The sequence below is a fragment of the Eurytemora carolleeae genome, unplaced genomic scaffold (genome assembly GCF_000591075.1).
Source record: "Eurytemora carolleeae unplaced genomic scaffold, Eaff_2.0 scaffold574, whole genome shotgun sequence".
NCBI lineage: Eukaryota > Metazoa > Arthropoda > Copepoda > Calanoida > Temoridae > Eurytemora > Eurytemora carolleeae.
This window is the reverse complement of record NW_019396467.1, coordinates 70,117-91,654: the sequence shown is the minus strand read 5'-3', so window position 1 is coordinate 91,654 and position 21,538 is coordinate 70,117. Positions and strand designations below refer to the sequence as shown.

Here is a 21,538-nt window from a genome sequence, read left to right as displayed (position 1 = left end):
GGGACATAAACCCTCCCAGGTGGTTTGAGTTTAATATTAAGCTTTCAATTAGTAATGCTGCTATAAAAATAAAACACCATTGTATGTGCCTTAGATTTATTTATGTCATCCAGTAGACATACAGTAAACAAACAGAAAACAGATTCTAAATACAAGAATAATTTGATAAAATATAAAGATTTATGACAATAGCTAAAACTGTAGCAGTGACTTATGCCTCAATGAAGAGGATAAGCACTGTACTTTAACCTTACAAGCTAATAACTCCAATGAAGAAGTTATAACATGAAGGTTCTTTCAACAATTGCTCAAAATGTAACAATGTAACATGCTCCAATTAAGGGGATGCACACTGTACATTTAGCCAAACAATACAAATAACTCCATTTAAGAAGTTAATGAATGTTGACTCTTTGACTGGTCCCTTTAAATAAAAAGAGGGAACGGTCCCTTTATTGCTGTAAGTTAAAATACTTCAATATATTTAATGCACTGAGGAAAGAAAATATTAGGTTAAAAAATAATATAAATTTCCTCACCTAATTTTTTCCGGCTATTACTGTTTCACAATTTATATTAAACTGAGGAAAATTTGTAAAACACGAGAGATATTAACGAGTGAAAGCCAAATCCCGGAAGTTAAGTCACGCAACCTCTCTATGAATACGACATCTATTAATTCGTAGAACACCCACCGTGCGGCCCTATTTTCATGGTGAGTATTCAGGCGAACGAATCATAGAGAGAGCCTTTAATCCGAAAAATGCTATAACTATTTTTCCCACTCCTCTACATGGATATTCGTATGCCTCCTTGTGGATCTAAGATTCAGCACAAATAAACTTTGCTTTAAATTTCTCAGTTTTGTTGACCAAGTCATGAATTTAAAATTAAATTTCAAATATAGTTTAAGACAATATTACATGACAAGAAAACCCGATTAGAGTCCAAAACGTTAATTACATAATGAGGGGTGGAGATTTGTTTGAACAACTGACGTTTGAACTATTGTTTGTTTGAACTATTGGTCGCTTGAATTATTGTTCATATGAACTATACATGACTTCATATTCTTTGGTTTAAATTAACATAAAAATAGTTCAAATGAACGTAAAAATAGTTCGAATGAACCAAAAAATAGTCTAAACAATTTTTGTTCCTGTAAACTATTTTCATGAATTTATTTGAATTTTTTTTTATGTTCACATGAACTATTGTTTGTTCATTTGAACTATTCTTTTTGTTCATTGGAACTATTTTTTGTTCGTTTGAACTATTTTTTGTTCGTTTGTACTATTTTTTTTTCGTTTGAACTATTTTTTTTCATTCAAACTATTTTTTTTGTTCATTTAAAGTATTTTGTTTTGTTCATTTGAACTATTTCGAATTTGATATTCGCAATGTCGCAAAACACATTTTGGTGGTAGCAAAGAACAAGTTCATGTTTCAACTTCACAAGGAAATATTAACCTTAAGATTTTTTCTCTTTCTCCATTTTTTGCACCTTCTTAATAAAGAAAGTTCTTTTTTTCTAATTTAGTTTTGTTCTGAACTAACAATTATCAATTGACTGTTAGGGCTGAGATAGATGTTATCCGACATACATCCTACTACAGAGCTTTCAACTTCAGCTTCTTCTTTACTGCTTCTAGATTCATTCTGCTTTCTACCTTCCTTGTCTTTGGTTTCACTGGACAGGTATATTCGTCATTTTACCACATCACATGAAGTTTATATATCAACACGAGGAGTCTTAGAGGATAATAATAGTTAGACTTATAAGTTTGCAATTTAAATTATATATGTTTTATCGCCCTCTTGTTTCCAATATCTTATAGCCAGCTTATCTCAATTACCTTATTCCATTGGCAGTTTATAGATGTGCAAAAAAATATTCTTTATTATTTTGTAAAAATATAAATACCACAATTATGTTAAAATTTAAAATCTTAACCATGTTGCGAAAGTGATTTTTTGTGCTGTTGTTAACTTGTTATACACCTTGATCTCGATATGACCTACATTACGTAGATAACATGGCAAAATATAAGCAAAATATAATAACTTTTCTGCAAAGAAAAAATTTTGCAATACTGAAAAACTGGTAGGTCTATTTATAACGTTTCACATGGTAAAACATCGCACAGTTATAGCAACTTACAGAACTGTTTACTCACAGGGGTACTAAGGGGCTCAACCAGCTCTCCTGGATCCATCGGGGTCTTCAGGCCTCACGGGATTGAGCCTTCCCGCTGGAAAATAAAATGTAAGCCCCGCCCTGACTAATTCCTAAGGACGCCCCTGACTGTATTAACCCCGTGGAATGTTATTTTTCTAATGGAGAAAATAGCAGTTTTTTAAAATTAAAAAAGAAATGCAGTTATCGATAAGAATTACCCAAACAACGTTTTATTTGGATACATTTTTAAGTACTTTAAAGTGTTTTGAGAAATATTCGCAAATCAAGGGTAATCAATTCTAACTGAAACTAAAAAGGTTTTTTGTTAATAACTTATTTCACTGTGTTTAAAAATTTTTCTTGTTTAGATTCTAACAGCAGAGAAAGCTTTTATCTGCTTATCTCTCTACAATACAGTCAGGCTCTCAATGACCCTATTCTTTCCCTTCGCCATCAGTAGTTTTGGAGAAGCAAAGGTTTCAGTCTCTAGAATTCGCGATTTTCTGCTCATGGAGGAGAGAGCAACTGGGAAAACATCTAGAAGTATTCACGCCAGTGATTCTAAGGTTAGCCATGACAACCTTGGAATACACATTTTACAATATTTGCAATATTGACATTGTAATTTCATGAAGTTTTTTTTTGTAAAAAGTTCGATTTTTTTTAATATTTTGCAAAATTAAAAATAAGTATTTAGCTCTGTATCTCAAAATAAATTGAGTTAAAATGATTATGTACCATATCATTTAAAATTTTAATTCATCAAGATTTGGAACAAGAAAATCTATTGTAATGAAAACATCGAAATAAGTACAAAGTACAAAATCTCCTTACTCCGTTTAGAAAAGTCGTCACATGCACATTGCACAATCCAAAGAGCTTTGTAATATAAAGAGTAGGCATTGGGATTCATACGCAAAACCAGACGCCTCAATTGGGTTCAATAAGAAGCCAAAGAATGTCTACTTTTCTATAATTTAAAAAGATTAAATTTAGGACTTTTTAAGCATTTCCATCACCAAAAACTTGCGTTTTTTTTACATAATTTGCCTTTAGAAATGCATAACTTTATTATATTTTTAGATAAACTTTATCTAAAAACAGACTGCAATGTAATTGGTTTAAAAAATTTGGCTACTTAAAAACCAAGGTTTTTTTTCGGCCTTTGCTCACGTTAGTGGCCTAAAATTCTGCTTTAGACTATAACTAACAAAACTATACTTAATGACATTCTAACAAATTTTGTTTCAAAATATGTGGTATTTTTCATACAAATGAGATGCGAAACAAAATCACAATTTTAGCTTTATTTTAACAGGAGAGCATCCTATCCTATAACCGAGTAAAACTAATTTAGAAGTTTATAACCGTGTCGTTATTTTCCCACTATTTTTAGCAGCCTATGAAGTCATATAAAAGTGTACACACTATTCGGATTAATTTCTAATGCCCTATCTTTTACTATTCTACCGTCTTTGGTACAATCTATAAAATATATATAATATAATATATATAATCGGTAAACAAGATTCACAACACGTTGACAGCTAGACAAATGTAGGACAAACATTAGACTTGGCTAAAGTAGGACGGGAACAAACATAGGACAGACTTTAACATGGGACAAGACACACGTAGGACAGAAATAAACGTGGAACAGGTAAAAAACAGCAACAATCGTTAATTAGGACCTAAGTTTGAATACTTAACTATCTAATGTTATCATTTGAGACAATTAAAACCACAGATTTGAACCTGAACTCCCTGAACAAATCAGGATAAAAAGTTTTATAAAGATTTATATTCTTCCGTATATTTTTACACAGTCGGATACTGATGATAATTTTCATAATCAGATCAATTGTTCATAAACATTTATTGGCTATCTAGCTCATATTACAATTTTAATTTAGAAAAGTTTTATTTTCAGGTTTCTGTCGAAATATCCGGTGTCTCGGGGAAATGGAAAATTGATGAAACAGAGAATACACTTAGTGAAATTTATTTTAAAATAAGGTATTGTACCAAAATTAGTTAATTCAGCTCAGTTTTATTTGCCTTCAAAATGGGTTTCCCGTAATTATATACAGGGGAAGAAAGTACCAAACCGTGCTTATGTTATGGGGGATACAATTATGATTAACGTTTTAGTAACTCGAGTTCAAATATCAATTAAAGAAAGTATTTCCAACATATCATTAAGCAAAACGAGAACTACAAATAGCACTATTTACTTCTTTTCTAAAATTTAAACTGTGAGCAGTCGATAGTTCATTTTTAATAAAAACCCATACCATTTTCGAAAAAAATCAAGGTTTTCCATTTTCGCACATATCACGAGTTCGAATCTTAGACGCGTTTTGGAACATAAAAACCAACTTACGTAACAATCCATAATTTGATAATGTTCAACAATTCAGAACAAAACTCACTTTCATAATTTACAGAATAGTATGAATCACTGAAAATATTTTTATCAAATTATTCTAAAATTTGTTTCCACATTATAGTTTTAAGTATGGAGAGTACAGATGATTTCAAGTTTCCTCAAATTTTAATATAATATTTCCCGCATTTTTCTGTTCAATTTAATTGTAAGAACAATAAAATAGTAATTTTAGAATTTTTCAATGAATTATAAGTCGTGAATTATAAGTCGTTATATTTTGAAATATCAGAGCAGAATATATTTTTGGCCTTTTTATGTTTTTATTATTTAAATCTGTAAAATGTCTCAAAATCGTGACATGTTCCAAAACATGTTTTGTTCCAAGACTTTGAGTTTTCTTCAGAAATTTGACATGTTCCAAATTGAAATAAAGTATCATCACATATTGAAATTTATTTATTTGTAGGGGTTTAATACTAAAAGTTTTGTTTTAAAAATGTAGCCTTAAGTATTCTAAATGAAAGTATGCAGACGTTTTTTTTCTTTTCGGCCTAAATAAAAAGATATTAACCGACAAAAAGATTACTTTGCACAGTGTGGAACTTTCTTTACCTGAATTACATTTGCCTGCATAATACGGTTACCATGATTAACACTTGCAATAAATTAAATTTGACATAACGGTCACCTTTGAAAAATGAAACTGATCAGTTGGCGTACATTCATCTAAATAGTGAAATACCATCATCATTATTTATTTTTATTACTATTATTATTTTATTTGTTAGTTATTTAAATGAAAATATTTAAGGCCGGGTCAACTAGTTGCTGTAATAGGTCCAGTGGGATCAGGAAAGGTGACTATTTTTTGCTTTTATATCAAATTGATTGCCTGATATGTTTTCATTTAACGTCTCTAGAGTTCTCTTCTTCAAGCAATACTGGGAGAACTTCCAATACTTTGTGGTGGTATAGATATACATGGAGATATTTCGTTCTCCCCACAGGAACCCTGGGTGTTTTCAGGTAATATTTAACATAAAAAGAACCCTTTGATAAATAGCGACAGCATTGTAAAAAACTACAAAATTCTAAATGCATGGGTTTGGGGTAAATTACCTAAGTATTAAAAATAAACACTAAATACCATCAGATTTTGAAAGGAATATTCATCTATTAATCTATGTCCAAAATTCTTGGGTATCGATAGATTTCTTAACTGTGCCTAAGTATTTGGGAAATATCTCAAATGCCTCTCTATCTGGGGAATCTCCCAAATTTACCAAATTCATTTTAGAAACTTGGGGTGGAATATTAGTGTGTTGAAATTCAATGCGCCACTTTGTGACACCAAATTTTGTACTGACTGCGTTTGGTCCTTAAAATTGAGAGAAAAGAACTCTTTTTAGACTTTATTAAATTGATTTGAAGTGTCAAAATCATCATGTTAATATCTTATTCAACGAATACAGAACAAGTAGATTGTAAAATGTAGAATGTAGACTTACATAGCTATTGAACCCTGAATCCATTGGAATCACTAATCAAATCACTGAACTGGTCAAACAGTAACAAAGGAATTGAGTTTTTGTCACAAACTCAGATTTTCTAAACCCAACCTCTCTGCAACTGGATAGTGTAAAACTATGATATTTAAAACTCAAATTATTTGATCTACCAGTATTCACAGTTTGAAATATCTAAGGTCTACAACATTGGGTTGCAAAGTTATAACGATAGACGAATTCTAGATTGTGGCAGAGACTCAATTCCATTAAATGTTAACTGTTGCTTTTCAAGTCGCCAATTTTATATTTCTGCAATAAAACAAAGATTTTTGTATATCTTTCTGTTTAAATTGGTGGATTTTTTAAAAATATGTCAACATTGTTTTTTCCAGGGCAAAATTTTTCAAAGGAATTGAGTTTTTGCCACAAAATCCAATTTTCTAATCCTTATATCTCTGTAACCGGATTGTGTAAACCTTTGATATTTCAAGCATAAATTATTTGATCTAACAGAATTCATAGTTTGAAATATTAAAGGTCTATGAGTGACATTGGGATAAAAAGATATAGTGATTAGAAAATCAGAGTTTGTCACAAAAACTAAATTCCTTTGAGCGTCCATAAAACCTTTCTTGGGGTGAGATGCCACATAAATTTTGGACCCGATCGGTTCAAGTCCTACAAAATTTGGTGTAGCAAAGTGTCAAATTTAATCAATTAATGCCTTTGTGAAATTCTGAGGAATTTTAAAATACTGGGCATTTAAGGGAATCTCCCAAATTCCTAGGTGTCTGGGAAATAAACCTTTCCCAGATTACTTCCCAAATGTTATGGTATTTGGGGAGTCTCTCAAATTTCCAGGTATCAGGGAAGTTCCCAAATTCCTGATATTCCGTGTAAAGGAGCTCAGTTTTTGCTACAAACTCTGATTTTCTAATCCCTGCAACATCGGTTTATAAACATATATAGGGGGTTAGAAATTCTGAGATTGTGTCAAAAACTCAGTTCCTTTCTATATTTTCAAGAATATACTGTTGTGATGGTGTGAATAATGTGAAATAAGGGGCCATCGCAAATGGAAATAAGTTAGATTAGTTAGATTAGTTAGATTAGTTAGATTAGTTAGATAAGTTAGATAAGTTAGATTAGTTAGATAAGTTAGATAAGTAGGGAAATATAGATGTTTTGTCTGAACTCTCAAGGTAACCCGCGGCCAAGACATGAGAAAAGACAAGGAGCTGTAAGTCAGGATTAAACCATAGCCAGTATCGAATGAGATTCCCAATCGAGAAGGACATTTTGCCATTCAAGGTCAAAAGGGGCCTTTGACTGAAATGAAATCATCGAATACCTAAGATTTAATACCTAATATGACCCATATTTAATGGTTATCAGTTTTGACCTCCAGAGGTCATAATTACATGAAGGTCCTTAACCACATTGATTCAAATAAGCCACAGTGAACAAAAGACGACTTTAAATGAACTGAGTTCTTACCACAAATTCAAACTTTCTTCCCTTTATCTTTTCAACATGGCGGTGTAAACCTTTGAAATTTCACACTATTTGGTCCAACAGAATTCATAGTTTGATGAATTTAAGGTCTAGAGCATCAAATTTCTGTTATGTATTAACTAAATTGTAAAAAAGTTGACACGACACCCTGGTACTGATAAAGAGACGCGTCCAGATTTACTAAGGTTGGTGCTAATTGCTGAAGGCTCTTAGAATGTTCTTTTTAGAACCGAGTTGAGTATTTGTGATATTTAAAGTCTGGAAATGATATAGAATTAAGTAATTTTTGTGGACCGCTGCCAGCTACTTGCCTTTTCTCTTGGTCTTCCCCCTTTTTCCCTCCAGTTCTTAATCTGAACCTAAGTCTCTATAATATCAGTAATCTTATTAATTTTCAACAATTGTTTATTGGCATCCTGAGTTATACACATTATATGTGCACAATCGACACATCACATACAAAAAATATTGAAATTAAAACGGAGGTATCAAAATTAGAAAGAATAAAATACTGAAATGATTTATTATTTATTCAATTTACAAGGAAGTGTTGAGGACAATATCCTGTTCGGAAAACCGTATAACAAGTCAAGATATCTCAGTGTAATAAAAGCCTGCGCTCTTGAGCATGATCTGGCTCAGTGGTCACATGGAGATAAAACCTTAGTTGGAGAGAAAGGAGTGGCACTGTCAGGAGGACAGAAGGCAAGAGTTACCTTAGCAAGAGCTGTTTACAGGTTGGAAATAAAATGAAATCATATAATCAATAAAAAATCAAAAGAATAAATTTAAAATAAATAAGTAAAATTTCAAATGGTTGAATTGAAATATATGTATATACATATACTAGATACAAAATTGATAAAATCCGTTGCTATTCGTAGTTAAACTTTGATTGGTGAAGTATTAAGTGTTCATAAATTGTCTATTATATTGAATGATTCTTACGCCGATTTATATATCCTTTTCTCTCTCTCATTCTAACTTCACAATAATTCGTGCATTCTTTCCTAAATGTCGTCGTTTTCATCCCTATTTAACATTTTTATTTACTAAATTACATATTATCCATAGTTTTTTATACACATATTTTATTATATCTGTATCTTTATACTAATCTTCAATATTTTGCTTATTCTTTTCCAATACATTGGTCCCCATAAAACATCTATTCATTACTCAATCTTCCCAATTACTCCAACTCCCAATTTACCAACCTTTTTTATCATCCTAACATTCATTGAATCCCAATCCCAACTTCCTCCTTAGTTGATATCCATTCCAATTCCCAACCTATTTTTAGATCTTTAAAAAGTGAAATATGTCTCAAATGAATCCTAAAGAAGTTTTCCACAACACTGCATACCCATTTCAATTACCTTACATAGCCGGTCACTCCCTTTAAAACGTCTCATAACTTTAATTTTAGTGTTCGTGTTTATATAACCAAAAAATTAACGTCATTAGGATAACGTTATATTTCCTTCCCAGATTAACATTATAATATGTTAATGTCATGTAACGTGACCTTATCTTAATTAGGTAGCATTACTGTAACGTTATAAATAAACATTTGTAACATTTGTAACATTACTTGAAATACTCATTTTTTAGTTCCCATCAAAGAAATCAGTCATTTGCCCCAGGGTTGCACAAACATCAGCCGCTTCTGTTGGTCCAGCAATGAGTAGAAGTTTTTCTTAATCAAATTTCCAAGAGTCCAAACAACATGAAAAAATATGGTAGCCTTTGTTTTATTTACGCATATTTTAAATATCAATCTTCTTTTTAGAAATGCTGATTGTTATCTTCTGGACGATCCTCTCTCTGCAGTCGATGCTCATGTTGGGAAACATTTGTTCCAGAAATGTATTCGAGGATTTCTAAAGGATTCAGCAATTATTCTGGTGACCCACCAGTTACAGTACCTGAAGGATGCGGATCTTATTGTAGTTCTCAAGCAAGGGAAAATACAGGAAACAGGAACATTTCAACACTTGGCCAAAAATGGTCTCGACTTCTCAGCTTTTCTTACGTTAGAGGAAGAGGAGAAAAAAGAAGAAGAAGAGGACATATTTTCCGAGGAGGATATTCTTTTACTGAAGGGCAGGGAACCTGTTAGAAAGCAATCAACCTTTTCTGATCAGTTTACGATTGACTCAAGGAACGGATTATTTAATTATTTCTTATTCGCGTAATTTTAAACAATTTTATTTTTTAACGATGGGGGACACATGTTTTACCTCCGGCCCACAATTGACGTCACAAAATCTTATTTGCGGCATGCGCTTACATATATATATAGACTCCGACCTACGCCCGTTTTCCCTTCCGGCAAAAAGTCTTTACTTTTGCATGCGTGGGTTAATGCATAGCATATAGTTCAACTGAATTTCACACCAAACTGTGACATTCTTTTTGAAAAATGTTTTATTACCAAAACTATTGCTCCCAGGGAGCGAGGATGTTTTACTTATGTTACCAAAGGTTGATATGTTTAGGCTAAGATACAAACCATGACGTCTTCAAGATCTTTCGTAAACGCTGCTTAACCATTGAAAAGTAAAGACATTTTGCAGGGAGACAAAACGGGTGAGGCTAACAAGCACAATGGGTGAGCGTGCTGCCGGAAAATCCATTTTGTGACGTAATTTGCAGACAGGAAAAAAACGTGTGTGTTGAGAAACAACGAACCAAAAACGAAAGTGTTAAAACGGTAGTTTATTGGATCGTTTATTGGCTCGTTTATTGGCTCGTTTATTTGCTCGTTTATTGGCTCGTTTTCCCTTTTTTTCTAAAAAATATTGCAAAGCGTATTAAANGCCGGTTTATTGGCTCGTTTTTCCCTTTTTTTCTAAAAAATATTGCAAAGCGTATTAAAGCCAACTTTAACAGAATACAGTTTTGAAATGTATGAAGTTGAATTAACCAAAATGATTAACAACCCTATGTACGCTCCTGTGTTAGTGTGATACTGACAATTTTATGCAATACTGCATATTTTTAAACTTCATATTCTAATCCTTTATTCAGGTTGTAACGCAAAATGGGTCAATTTAATAATTCCTTAAAATATCTTTTAGCAACCAAGGACATTCAAGAGAGATCAAAAGTATATAAATGCAACCTTTGATGTGTTTAAAATAGTAAAAAAATGTTGACCGAAATAATGATTAACTAGATTTCTAAATGTTTTTTTAAATGCTTTAATTTGCTGAAATTTTGAAGTTTTTTATCCGAAATTAAAGGGAATGATACTTTATCAAATAAAATCTCTTAAAGTATGAATATATAATCCTTTTATACATTCAGAAATAAGTTTGAACAGGAGAAACCGGACATAAAAGGTTTTTGTCGGCCGAATACTTTGATTAGAGCTCGGACATTGTCCGTGGGTTCAGATATATCTCAAATATCTAACCTAAGAGAAGAAATTGATTCACTTACCCGAGATTACGAAGAAGCTCGTAAACCTGTCGCAATTAAAGAGGACAAAAGTGTTGGAACTGTGAAAGGGGGACTTTACATAGCATACTTCAAAAGCGGGGGAAACTGTTGCACTGTAATTTTTATCCTTTTCGTGAATCTTCTTTGCCAGGTAGGAAAAATGATTTTTAATGGATTCTCTTTTTTGTGGGATTAACTTCTCAACTGTAGATACAATTTTCAGGGACTTTACTCAGGGTCGGATATATGGATTAGTTACTGGACAAGTATTGAAGAGAAAGAACTATTGATAGAACTAGAGGAATTGCCAGCTCCAATCTTAAGTAACATAACTTTTCCCAGGTGCTAACTATCAATTAGATGACATTGCGTATATATGTATCATCGTATTTAAGTCCAAAGATATCTATAAAAAGCCTTCTATAAATAGAACACTTTAATCTTAGGTCAAAAAGATCGTTTTCCATGTACAAACTGTCCGCAAATGGATTTGCCGCATCACGCTTACCCGTTAGCTTCCTCTCCGCATGGAATTTGTCTTTCGGCAAAATATCTTTACTTATAAATGCTTGTTATAGACGAATAAAGCGTTAATTTAAGAGTTCTACGTGTGCTGCTTGCCTTCCTTGTCTGATGCCCCTCACTTAAGGCACATACCTGGGCTTTTAAACCTGCCTAAGTCCTGAGGCCACTGCCAAAATGCCTTATTTTACCCATAACCAGACTAAATCTATGATTAAACCTACTTCCAGTCATTGGATTTTAAGATGTTATAGCTCTTAAGAAAGCCTAAAACAAAAGAAAGCAGATTGCACAATTTTTGCAAAGAAACTTTGCAAAGATTTTTGCAAATGCGCTGGTTCAATGGTTTTTCAAACTCGTATAATTTGTCGCATTTTATGCAATTTTAGTTTTTGCACATTTTTACTGAATAAATATAAGGTTTCGAAATAAATTTTTGATTTATTTTGCAAACTTGCGGCATGTTTTTGAAAATTATTGAAGTAGAGCCTAAAGGGCTTTCCAAAAAAACTATCAAATGTTATAGGTTTATATCATAATAAGAAAATAGAGGGTTTAAGCCCCCCTCCCCCAGTCTATTTTGGGTAATCCAGTCAGTCGGAGTAGGGTTAAAGAGATTAATTTTCTAATTTTCTAATCTTTATTTTCTTAATTTTCTAATTATCTCTGCAACTCAATATCGTAGACCATATATTTCAAACTGTAAATTCTCCTCGTAAAACTTTAAACTTTACACCATCAGATTTCAAAGATATAGGGTCAGGCAATTTGAATCAGACTCAATTATTTTTGCGGTCAACTGATGCGCATCTAGAGTGAAACAATATCTATATAATAAAACAAGACATTCGTATATATATATATATATGTTGCCTATAGCCGGTCATACGGCAGGGTTTCCAACGTAATATATTATTCTCTTACGCAAATTACGTGCAGTTACTCGTAATAATTTTCATTTCATATAATTTCGCAGGATTACGCGTAATTGGGGAAATATCCATTTTGCGAAATTACGGCGTAATTTTGCGTAATTTCTACAGCATAATTTCGCGAAATTTCGTAACGATTACGCGTAATAAGCGAAACTATAATTACTCGTAATCACGGAGTAATTTCGCGTAATTTCTACAACGTAATTTCGCGAAATTTCGTAATGATTATGCGAAATAAGCGAAACTATAATTACGCGTAATTACGGCGTAATTTCGCGAAATTTTGTATTAATTACGAGTAAATAGCAAAACTTCAAATTCGCAAAATTACGCCGTAATTTCGCGTAATTTTGGAAATTTTGCAATAATTACATCTATGAAATTTTGAAGTTTTAACTTTTATTCTAAATAAAACAACTAACTTACAAGGAAAATAATGTCACGCAAGTTGAATCGGAAATTTCAGCCCAACTAAAAAGTTTAACAAAGGGCCAACAAATTTAGTTTTATCAAAAAAAATACATAATCTATAAATTTTCAATTTGTTAATATTTCAACCTACTTTCTCAAGTTTACCTTTCTTGTTTGAAAAAAAATGTCCATAAAATCGTCAAAATATGTTTGACATGGTTGTAGCGGTCATATCCTAACACATTCATTCCCGCTATAATTATTTCTGAGAATTAATATGTACTTTATTTATTACGGAATTGTTTTGTATTACGTAATTTCGCGTAGTTACGCATTACTTACGCGTAACTAGACTTTCTTTCGTAAACGTAATGAACGCGTAATTACGCGTAACGTAATGCTCCTGCGTAAGTGAAAGAAAGTGTTACGCGTAACGTAATTACGACTGGAAACCCTAACCAAATGGGCTGAAATTTTGTGTGGACACTCATGGATGGCCGTGGGGTGTTTTAGGCTAAAAAAAAAAAATTTTCCCAATTTTTTTTCAAATATTTTTTTTCCCATGGGCAACTCCGGGCCCTTCAGCTAGTATTTAAAAGATGTTGAAAATATTTTAGATGGCTATTAGTTTTAATTAAAAATTAAGTCGTGTTAACATTTCGGACAATGTATAGAATATTTATTGAATACACCAAATCAATTATTTTTGCCCTCTTAGATATTTTTGATTCAAAATTCAATGAATAAAAAATTAGGGATATCATGTATAAACATTTCCTTTGGTGTTTGTAATCCTTGTAATGCTTATTTTGGTCGAGTACAGTTAAACCCTAAATATTAAATATATCGTAAGAACGTAGCAAGTGTCGTATTCTTTACTTTCTGATAATGGAATGTTGCAGATATTTAGTTTTTAATGAAATGATTATACGAAGCTCTTTAAAACTGTTCCGGCATATTCATGGCTATTTATTTATTTTCGCAAATACTGAAATTTACGTAAAATAGTACAAAATCCATTGAAAAATTTTCAAGACGACATTTTATAAATTCTTTCGATGTATTTAATATTTAGGGTTTAACTGTACATTTCAAAGTTCATAACACAGCATGTTGCTACTAAATATGGTTTTGAAGATATTTAACTCTCGTTGTTCAGAATAAACGTGTCTGTGAACTATGAAGAAGAGTGGGCTAACCCAAACAACTACAATTCTCACTACTTTAATCTTGGTATTTACGCAGCATTGGTCGGAGCCCTCGTCATTGCTTCCATGATCCGAACTGTTCATTTCTTCGTTGTCTGCATGCAAGCATCAGTAAACCTTCATAATTCCATGTTTACAAAAGTGGTTCAAGCTCAATGCAGGTTCTTCGACGTCAACCCTGTAGGTAACATATATATCATATCTTTTTTTCATGTATTTAAAAATATTGAATAAGATAAATGACTAAATGAGATTACTGAAAATGATTTTTTAAGGTCGAATTCTAAATCGGTTCTCAAAAGATGTTGGTTCTATGGATGAATTACTTCCACCTGCATTTTTCGACGCTTTTACAGTAAGTATAGCTGACTTAAATTTTTGTTTTCATAGATTGTTCAGGAAATTGAAGGTGACGTTTTGTCCGAATTTGCAGTATGATGCTTTACAATAATGAACAACTTGCCGCTTTATTTTAATAAATGAAAACTAGTATAGTAACAGAAAACTAAAATATTAAAGTTTTTGTTTTGTTTTCACCATTGTCTCTGTTTTTGGCCTGACAAATTTCACAATTACTCATGTGTCCCAAGTTGGAAACTTGGGACTAGAGAAGTTAGTGTTGCGACCCTAAGCTGTTAACATGTAATAATAAAGGAATTGAGTCTTTAACACAAACTCAAGTTTTCTAACCCTTAAATTTTTGCAATTTTATGGTGCTAAAGCAAGCTTGATTTCTTGAATATACGTGCATATTACCCTTTAAAAGGAATTGAGTCTGTGCAGTGGAACAAAATCAAATATTTAAACCCCAATATCTTTAGAACCCGATGTTGTTAACTTTGATATTTCAAAATCAGATTATTTGATTTAAGAGAATTCATAGTTTGGAATATCTAAGGTCTGCAACATTTGTTTCCAAAAATATAGTGATTAGAAAATCAGAGTTTGTGACAAAGACTCAATTCCTTTCAAATTAAATTCTTAGATCTAACAGCATTCATAGTTTTAAATAAGGTCTACGACATTGGGTTGCAAAGATATAGGGATAAGAAAATCAGTAACTCATATCCTTTTTTTTCATAATTTTATAAATCAGGATGAAATATGAATGAATACATGATCAATTTGATATACTTGTTTCCATGTCTGGGTTCAGAGCTTTTATTATGAAAAAGGGAATATTTTAGGTCAAAAATAGGGGAAATGGTGAAAAGGAATCTAAGGAATTTTTACTAATAGGAAAAAAAAGCTTTTAACTTGAATTAGTAAGAAACAAATATCTCAAACCTTTTCTGAAGTTTCTATAGTGTTGCAATGAATATCAAATGTTAACTTTTCTCAGTTTTTTATTTGAAATCAAACATGAAAAAATAACCGGCTTCTAAATATGAGGAATTCAAATTTACACATAAGAACTGCTGAATTTGTAGTAAGTCTTTAAACTATGACTCTTTACCATATTATAGTTCAAAATATGTTGGTGCCATGGGGTTCCTCTTTCCTTCCTTTTCCTCTACTATATATATACTCCTCCTTTAAATTCACATTCATTCATTCTTATTTTTTTAATTATTTTGTGCTTTTTATTATGTAGTACAATTTGTTAAATTCTTAAGATAAAATGTATGCATAAACAATAAATATGTATAAAAATTAAGATATTTATCAGAAAACTTTGCAAATGCCATATACTTCTGGTTAATTAATGGTATCATTTATACCTTCAGAACCTTATAAAAATAGAAATGTAATCTTCATTGTGTATTTTAATAGAATATATTTTTTAGATATTCCTAAATATCTTGGGGATAATGGCTGTGATATTTGCTGTGAGACCATGGGTGATCCTTCCTACTCTTCTCCTTGGTATAATATTCATCTTACTCAGAAGGTTCTATATGAGGTAACTGGTTGCGTAGGAGCATTGCACACCTATACCTATACAACAGTAATTTATTATGTAGGCTTTCTATAAAAATTTTAGAATAAAGATCTTCTAAGAACTTAAAGTAACATTTTTCCTATGATGAAAACTTTTTTTTGGACATCATATATATTTTTGTGTTGTTGATCAGTGAGAGATGTTAGGAGAACTTACAGGGCTTTTTCGTTTTTCTATTTTTCACATCTAATTGTCATGTTTTGCCCTGCACATATTTTTTATAGATCAGCGAGAGATATTAAGAGAATTGAAGGAATTGCTCGCTCTCCTGTTTTTTCTCATCTATCAACCTCCCTAAATGGTTTAACCTCAATCAGAGCATTTAACGCGGAAGAAATGTTGAGGTAGGTCTTGTTTAAAAGATATATTTTGTTAGGCAACTTAAAAAAACTTGTTAACTATCTACTTGTTCTTATATTTTAGAACAGAGTTTGACAGATTGCAAGATATTCACACTTCTGCTTGGTTTGCGTTTATATCTGGGACCCGTTGGTTTGGTGTATGGTTGGACTGGATCGTTGTCATCTACCTTGCTTGTGTGGTATTCAGTTTTCTTGTACTAGGAGGAGGTAGCTATTCTAAGAATTTTCTTTCAATGTCTCCAAAGTTATCGGTTAAACTGTATATAATTTGAATTTGTCTGGATGTTACTTTTTTCAGTACGAAGGTTCATTAGAATTATTAATCTAATAAAAGAATGAAAAGACAGGATAGAAATAGAAATTCCCAAATAATTTATTTCAGAAATCACTCCATTTTTCTTTTAGTTGAAGAGATAACAATCCTTTTCACATACAAATTATAACAAAACTTAGCTGTTATTCCAATTTTCTCTCATTTTTTCCTTCTTTCTTTCAATTTTCGTTTTCTTCTTTTTATTTTTTTATTTTTTTTTGTCTCAGATAGTTTTCGGGGGTAAAAAAAAGGGCAGGCCCCTGTGCCCCCCTAGCTACGGGCCTGCTTTTCAGCATACTTATCGAACCATTATTTGCTGAAATTCATGGCTTTAAAGGATAAAAAAGAGTAAAATATAAAAGTTTCATTTGGAACGTTTGGACAACAATTTTTTTAGAGATTTCCCCCCAAAAGTAAACCTGAGAGATTCTTTGATTTAGTATGAAAACTGTAATCTGTAGTTATTTCATCTGCCAGAGTTTAGAATTTCTTTGTTTATGTTTTTACTGCCTATTGCTGTACTTAGTAAATGAGAAATACATACACAGCAAAGTTGTTCCTTTAACTGTTTATCTTGCAGAAATGTTACAGAAAAATTTAAAAGCTTTTCATAATTACAAAACAATCTATTACCGTTATAAATATAAACAGTAGCAGGCGTAACTTTATTTTGATAATTGAAATTGGGCAATACAACGCAAATTCTTTATAAAGACGATTTCAAATTAGTCTCTTTCCCATGTTTATTGGGACACCCTGAATATAATATTGAGAGATTCCACCTAACTTACAGTATAATAATACAATATGATGCATGCACCGGCACACGGCCTATAAAATTAGTAAAAGATAGATGTATATTAGTGCTCTATATTCAATAACCTCGTTAAAATTTACACACACAGTCAAGCTAAATACCAAATAGATCAAAAATTATTTAACATCATTCTTTGGTCTTCATTTAGTTGAATTACACCTTATAGTTACTATCGAACTTAGACAAAGGATCCCAGACTTGTATCATCAGTATTCTCTATCAGGCCTAGATGTTACACTAAACCTGTGGTATAGGGGAGGTCAGGCGTTTTTCACACTCACAAATTCTCCTCTTTCCTTGTCCGGGGATTCTCTGTCATCAGGATGGAACCAGAGCTGAAAACTTTAGAATTGGATATCCTTAATCCTGATCGGATAATTAATCTGGAGATTAAAAATGCGAGGAGAACAAGCAATATTTAATCTCGAGATTAAGAAAAAGAGTGGATTAAGCATTAATCCCGATATCCACCATTCCAAAGTTTTCAGCTCAGGAGAAACAAAAAGCTCAAACTCAGAATCGAAACCTGCGGAGAAGGTTAAAGAGAAGAAAAGAAATCCTGAGGCCTGTAAATGGAACCCCCGGAGGAAGAACCAGCAGGGAAGGTTTCAGCCAATTAGGATCCCAAAGAACAGGTGCCTGTCAAGGAGGAATACTTAGAGCAGTTTCTGATGGCACAGGAATCCCTAGAGCAGGTTCTACTGGAGTAGGAACCCAGAGAGGAAATCTTCCAGGATCTAAGGCTCTAAGACCATTTTTCTCTAGAGCTTTTAGAAGCCACAGAGCAGGTTTCAGTAAAGAAGGACCAAGTTTTTCAAAACTAATAATCCCTGTTGCAGGTTCCTCTACAGTAGGAGCCCCTGATATAGGTTCTGCTACAGAAGAAGCCTCTTGTGAAGGTTCCTTCGTTGTAGGAGACCCTATAATTGCAGGTTCCCCAATTCGAGGAGTACTATCTAGTGCTTCGTACAAAGAAACTTTCCCATCCTGTTATGTGAGCTTCCCGAGGGAATCTCTAATCCCTCAGTTGGATGGATCAAATCCTTCCCCAAAGTCTAAAACCCATCTTTCATGGATCCAACAAATATACCAATGAATCTAACCTAGCACATTCCTCTAGTTCTTACAGTATGTTTGGATATTGTACTTCTGACAAGTGTAATCTTTGCCCAAAAAGAACAAGAGCAAAAGTGGGGGATTTCTATGCCTGCTTTGTCTCAAAAGATTCCAGCACAAAAGGATGTGATTTGGTTCACGCACATTTGAGAACTAATCTTTGTTTAATAGACAGCGAAAATATATATAAATGTAAAATGACATTATAAACATGTATATTTTGTATTTACACATATTTTTAAACCAATAATGTTTTATGCTATAATTTTACAAAATAAACATTTAGATCTCAAAAAATCATTTTATCTTATACGTTTATATCTTGAACGCTTGATCTCGATATCTTATGTTGGCACTTTTAAATTTGAGGATAAATGCTTGATTCTTGCGTCCATCTCTTTGTGGTATGACGTATTAACTGTAGTTTGGCAATCATAGCAATATGAAAAAAAATCTAGTTTACTGTTTTTTTTCCTTTTGAGTGAAAAAAAATATATTTATTTTCCCAAGAATTTTAATAAATAATCTAAATAAAAACAGCTTATGTTGTTTGTAGATCTAGTTGGCGGAGATGTCGGATTAGCTATCTCCTCGTGTATTACTCTGACAGGAATGTTACAATGGGGAGTTCGGCAGTCGGCTGAAGTTGAAAACCTGATGACATCTGTAGAGAGAATAATGGAGTATTCAAGATTAGAACAGGAAACATTGAGTACAGATTTATTTTATAGTGTAACCTTGCCATGCATTGGGCCGGAAAAAAAACACCTTAAAACAAAACGCTAATACTTCAAAACACCTAAAATTCATAACGCCTAAAATCAAAACATCCACATGTCAAAACTCCTAAAACAAAACACTCAAAGTCTCAAAACACTTAAAGTTACAAAGCACATAAATAATACACCTAAAGGAATTGAGTTTTTGCCACAAACGGAACCCAATGTCTTGGATCTTTAATTTTGAATACCATCAGGTTGGAAAGATATAGGCATTTATAGAAAATTTTAGTCTGATCAAAAAAATTCATTTGATTTAAGGTAAAAGACACCTAAATTTCATCTTAGGAAAGAAACACCAAAATTTATAAATGAACTTTGTGTGTACAAAACACCTAACTTTCATTTAAAAGTAAAAAACTAACTTTCATTTTAGAAAAGAAACATTTAAATATTTGAATGAACTTTCTGAGTGTAAACATTTTGTAAGAAATCCGCTAACATAAAGTTATAAATTCGCAATCTGTGAGAAACCATAAGAGCATTGTTGATGACAATGTTTTTTTTGTCTGAAATTAGATTTTATGATGTTTTAAATTAGAAATTAAATTTTTTTTACCATTAAATGATGTTCAGGTGTTTTGAAAATAAGGTGTGATAACATTTTGTGTTAAATTTTAATAATATTTTCAAATCATAAGAATACAAATTTTATATTTTGGCGTTTCGATCTTTAAATGAAATTTAGGTGTTTTTACCAATAAATGAAATTTAGGTGCAGTATCGTATCTTTGGCTGTTTTGGCATTTAGGCGCCTTTTTAAAATTAAGGTGTTTTGAAACTTAGGCGTTATGTTTTTAGGTATTTTGTACCCACTCCGTTTAAATAAGTCATTTTTATCATTTTTATCTTCTATGGAACCTCAAAAAGTGCCTAGTGCTTGTGGCTAAGATGGTTCTTTGGGCCGCTTGACAATTGCCACAAAGATATACAGGTATCTTTGCAAATGTCTGTCGAATTCTGCATAATCTGCGTTTTCTAAAATAAAGGGTTAATAAACTTGGGCCTAGGTAATAGAACTGAACTTCGAAATTTACTGTACTCATTAAATAGGAGGCACCAGCAACAATTAATGAGACAAAACCCCCTGAAAGCTGGCCATGTCGTGGAGTTATAGAGTTTAAAGATGTCAAGTTAAGATATGCGGAAACGGAACCGATGGTTCTCAAAGGAATTGACTTCAAAACCCATAGCGCCGAAAAAATTGGAATTGTCGGAAGAACTGGAGCAGGAAAATCTAGTATAATAACAGCTCTTTTTCGTCTAGCAGAGCCTACTGGTAGTATTTATATAGACGGAGTTGATGTGTTAAAGATTGGACTGAAAGATCTGAGATCCACAATATCTATAATTCCACAAGATCCTCTCCTTTTCACCGGAAGTTTGAGACGAAACTTGGATCCGTTTAACGAGTTTTCAGACGACATGATCTGGAAGGTTTTGAAGGAAGTTCATATGTTCGAACCTGTATCAGAACTAAAACATGGTAAAATTATGTATAACACAAATATAGGAATTGAAATTTTTCTAATAAAAACCGTTCACAATAAGTTTAATATAGGAATTGAAACAGAGATGAGTGAAGGAGGAACTAATTTCTCCCTCGGTCAGCGTCAGCTGGTTTGTCTTGCGAGGGCTTCTCTTCGGCACAATCCTGTTCTAGTTCTAGATGAAGCCACAGCCAACGTGGATCCCAGAACAGACAAATTTATACAAGAACAAATCAGAACAAGGTTAGTACACATTTGATAATAAAATAATTGAAACAGATAGTCTTTAATCAATATTTCTATATACAGGGTGTCCCACGAAACATGACAATAGCAAGACGACTTGAAAGTCGTCTTTGGTATTTGAATTTATTTGTGACATTTAGTCTTCTTTCTACTTTAACATGTATGATTCTTGAAACAATTATCACATAATTCTCCTAGCCCTGGCATTTCCAAAAAGTGGTCTGCGTTTTTTGTGCTTTCAATATTACCTGAGATATAAAGAGTTTGGTTCAGATTTCAATTTTGTTAAATAAAAGCAAAATTGTCGAAATCTGAACGAAATTCTTCATATCTCGGGCAATATTGAAAGCACAAAAAAG

At 32.2% G+C, this 21,538-nt stretch overlaps 1 protein-coding gene and 1 long non-coding RNA gene across 2 annotated transcripts in view; one reads left to right on the top strand and one right to left on the bottom strand.

Moving 5' to 3' along the window:
• Positions 1 to 21,538, top strand: part of LOC111703833 (multidrug resistance-associated protein 4) — a 27,969-nt gene that overhangs the window by 4,586 nt on the left and 1,845 nt on the right. The window contains exons 3-19 of the mRNA XM_023475898.1: positions 1,578 to 1,698; positions 2,548 to 2,745; positions 4,110 to 4,195; positions 5,380 to 5,425; positions 5,489 to 5,594; positions 8,136 to 8,328; positions 9,384 to 9,755; positions 10,904 to 11,189; positions 11,262 to 11,380; positions 14,066 to 14,298; positions 14,390 to 14,469; positions 15,902 to 16,017; positions 16,281 to 16,400; positions 16,480 to 16,625; positions 19,221 to 19,366; positions 20,497 to 20,929; positions 21,005 to 21,176. Of these exons, the coding sequence (XP_023331666.1) occupies positions 1,578 to 1,698; positions 2,548 to 2,745; positions 4,110 to 4,195; positions 5,380 to 5,425; positions 5,489 to 5,594; positions 8,136 to 8,328; positions 9,384 to 9,755; positions 10,904 to 11,189; positions 11,262 to 11,380; positions 14,066 to 14,298; positions 14,390 to 14,469; positions 15,902 to 16,017; positions 16,281 to 16,400; positions 16,480 to 16,625; positions 19,221 to 19,366; positions 20,497 to 20,929; positions 21,005 to 21,176 (2,973 nt within the window). The remainder of the gene's footprint in view (positions 1 to 1,577; positions 1,699 to 2,547; positions 2,746 to 4,109; positions 4,196 to 5,379; positions 5,426 to 5,488; positions 5,595 to 8,135; positions 8,329 to 9,383; positions 9,756 to 10,903; positions 11,190 to 11,261; positions 11,381 to 14,065; positions 14,299 to 14,389; positions 14,470 to 15,901; positions 16,018 to 16,280; positions 16,401 to 16,479; positions 16,626 to 19,220; positions 19,367 to 20,496; positions 20,930 to 21,004; positions 21,177 to 21,538) is intronic.
• Positions 83 to 1,067, bottom strand: LOC111703834 (uncharacterized). The gene is made up of 2 exons (XR_002765695.1): positions 540 to 1,067; positions 83 to 145 (listed from the first exon to the last, which is right to left on the bottom strand). It is a non-coding gene; the product is annotated as an uncharacterized LOC111703834 (long non-coding RNA).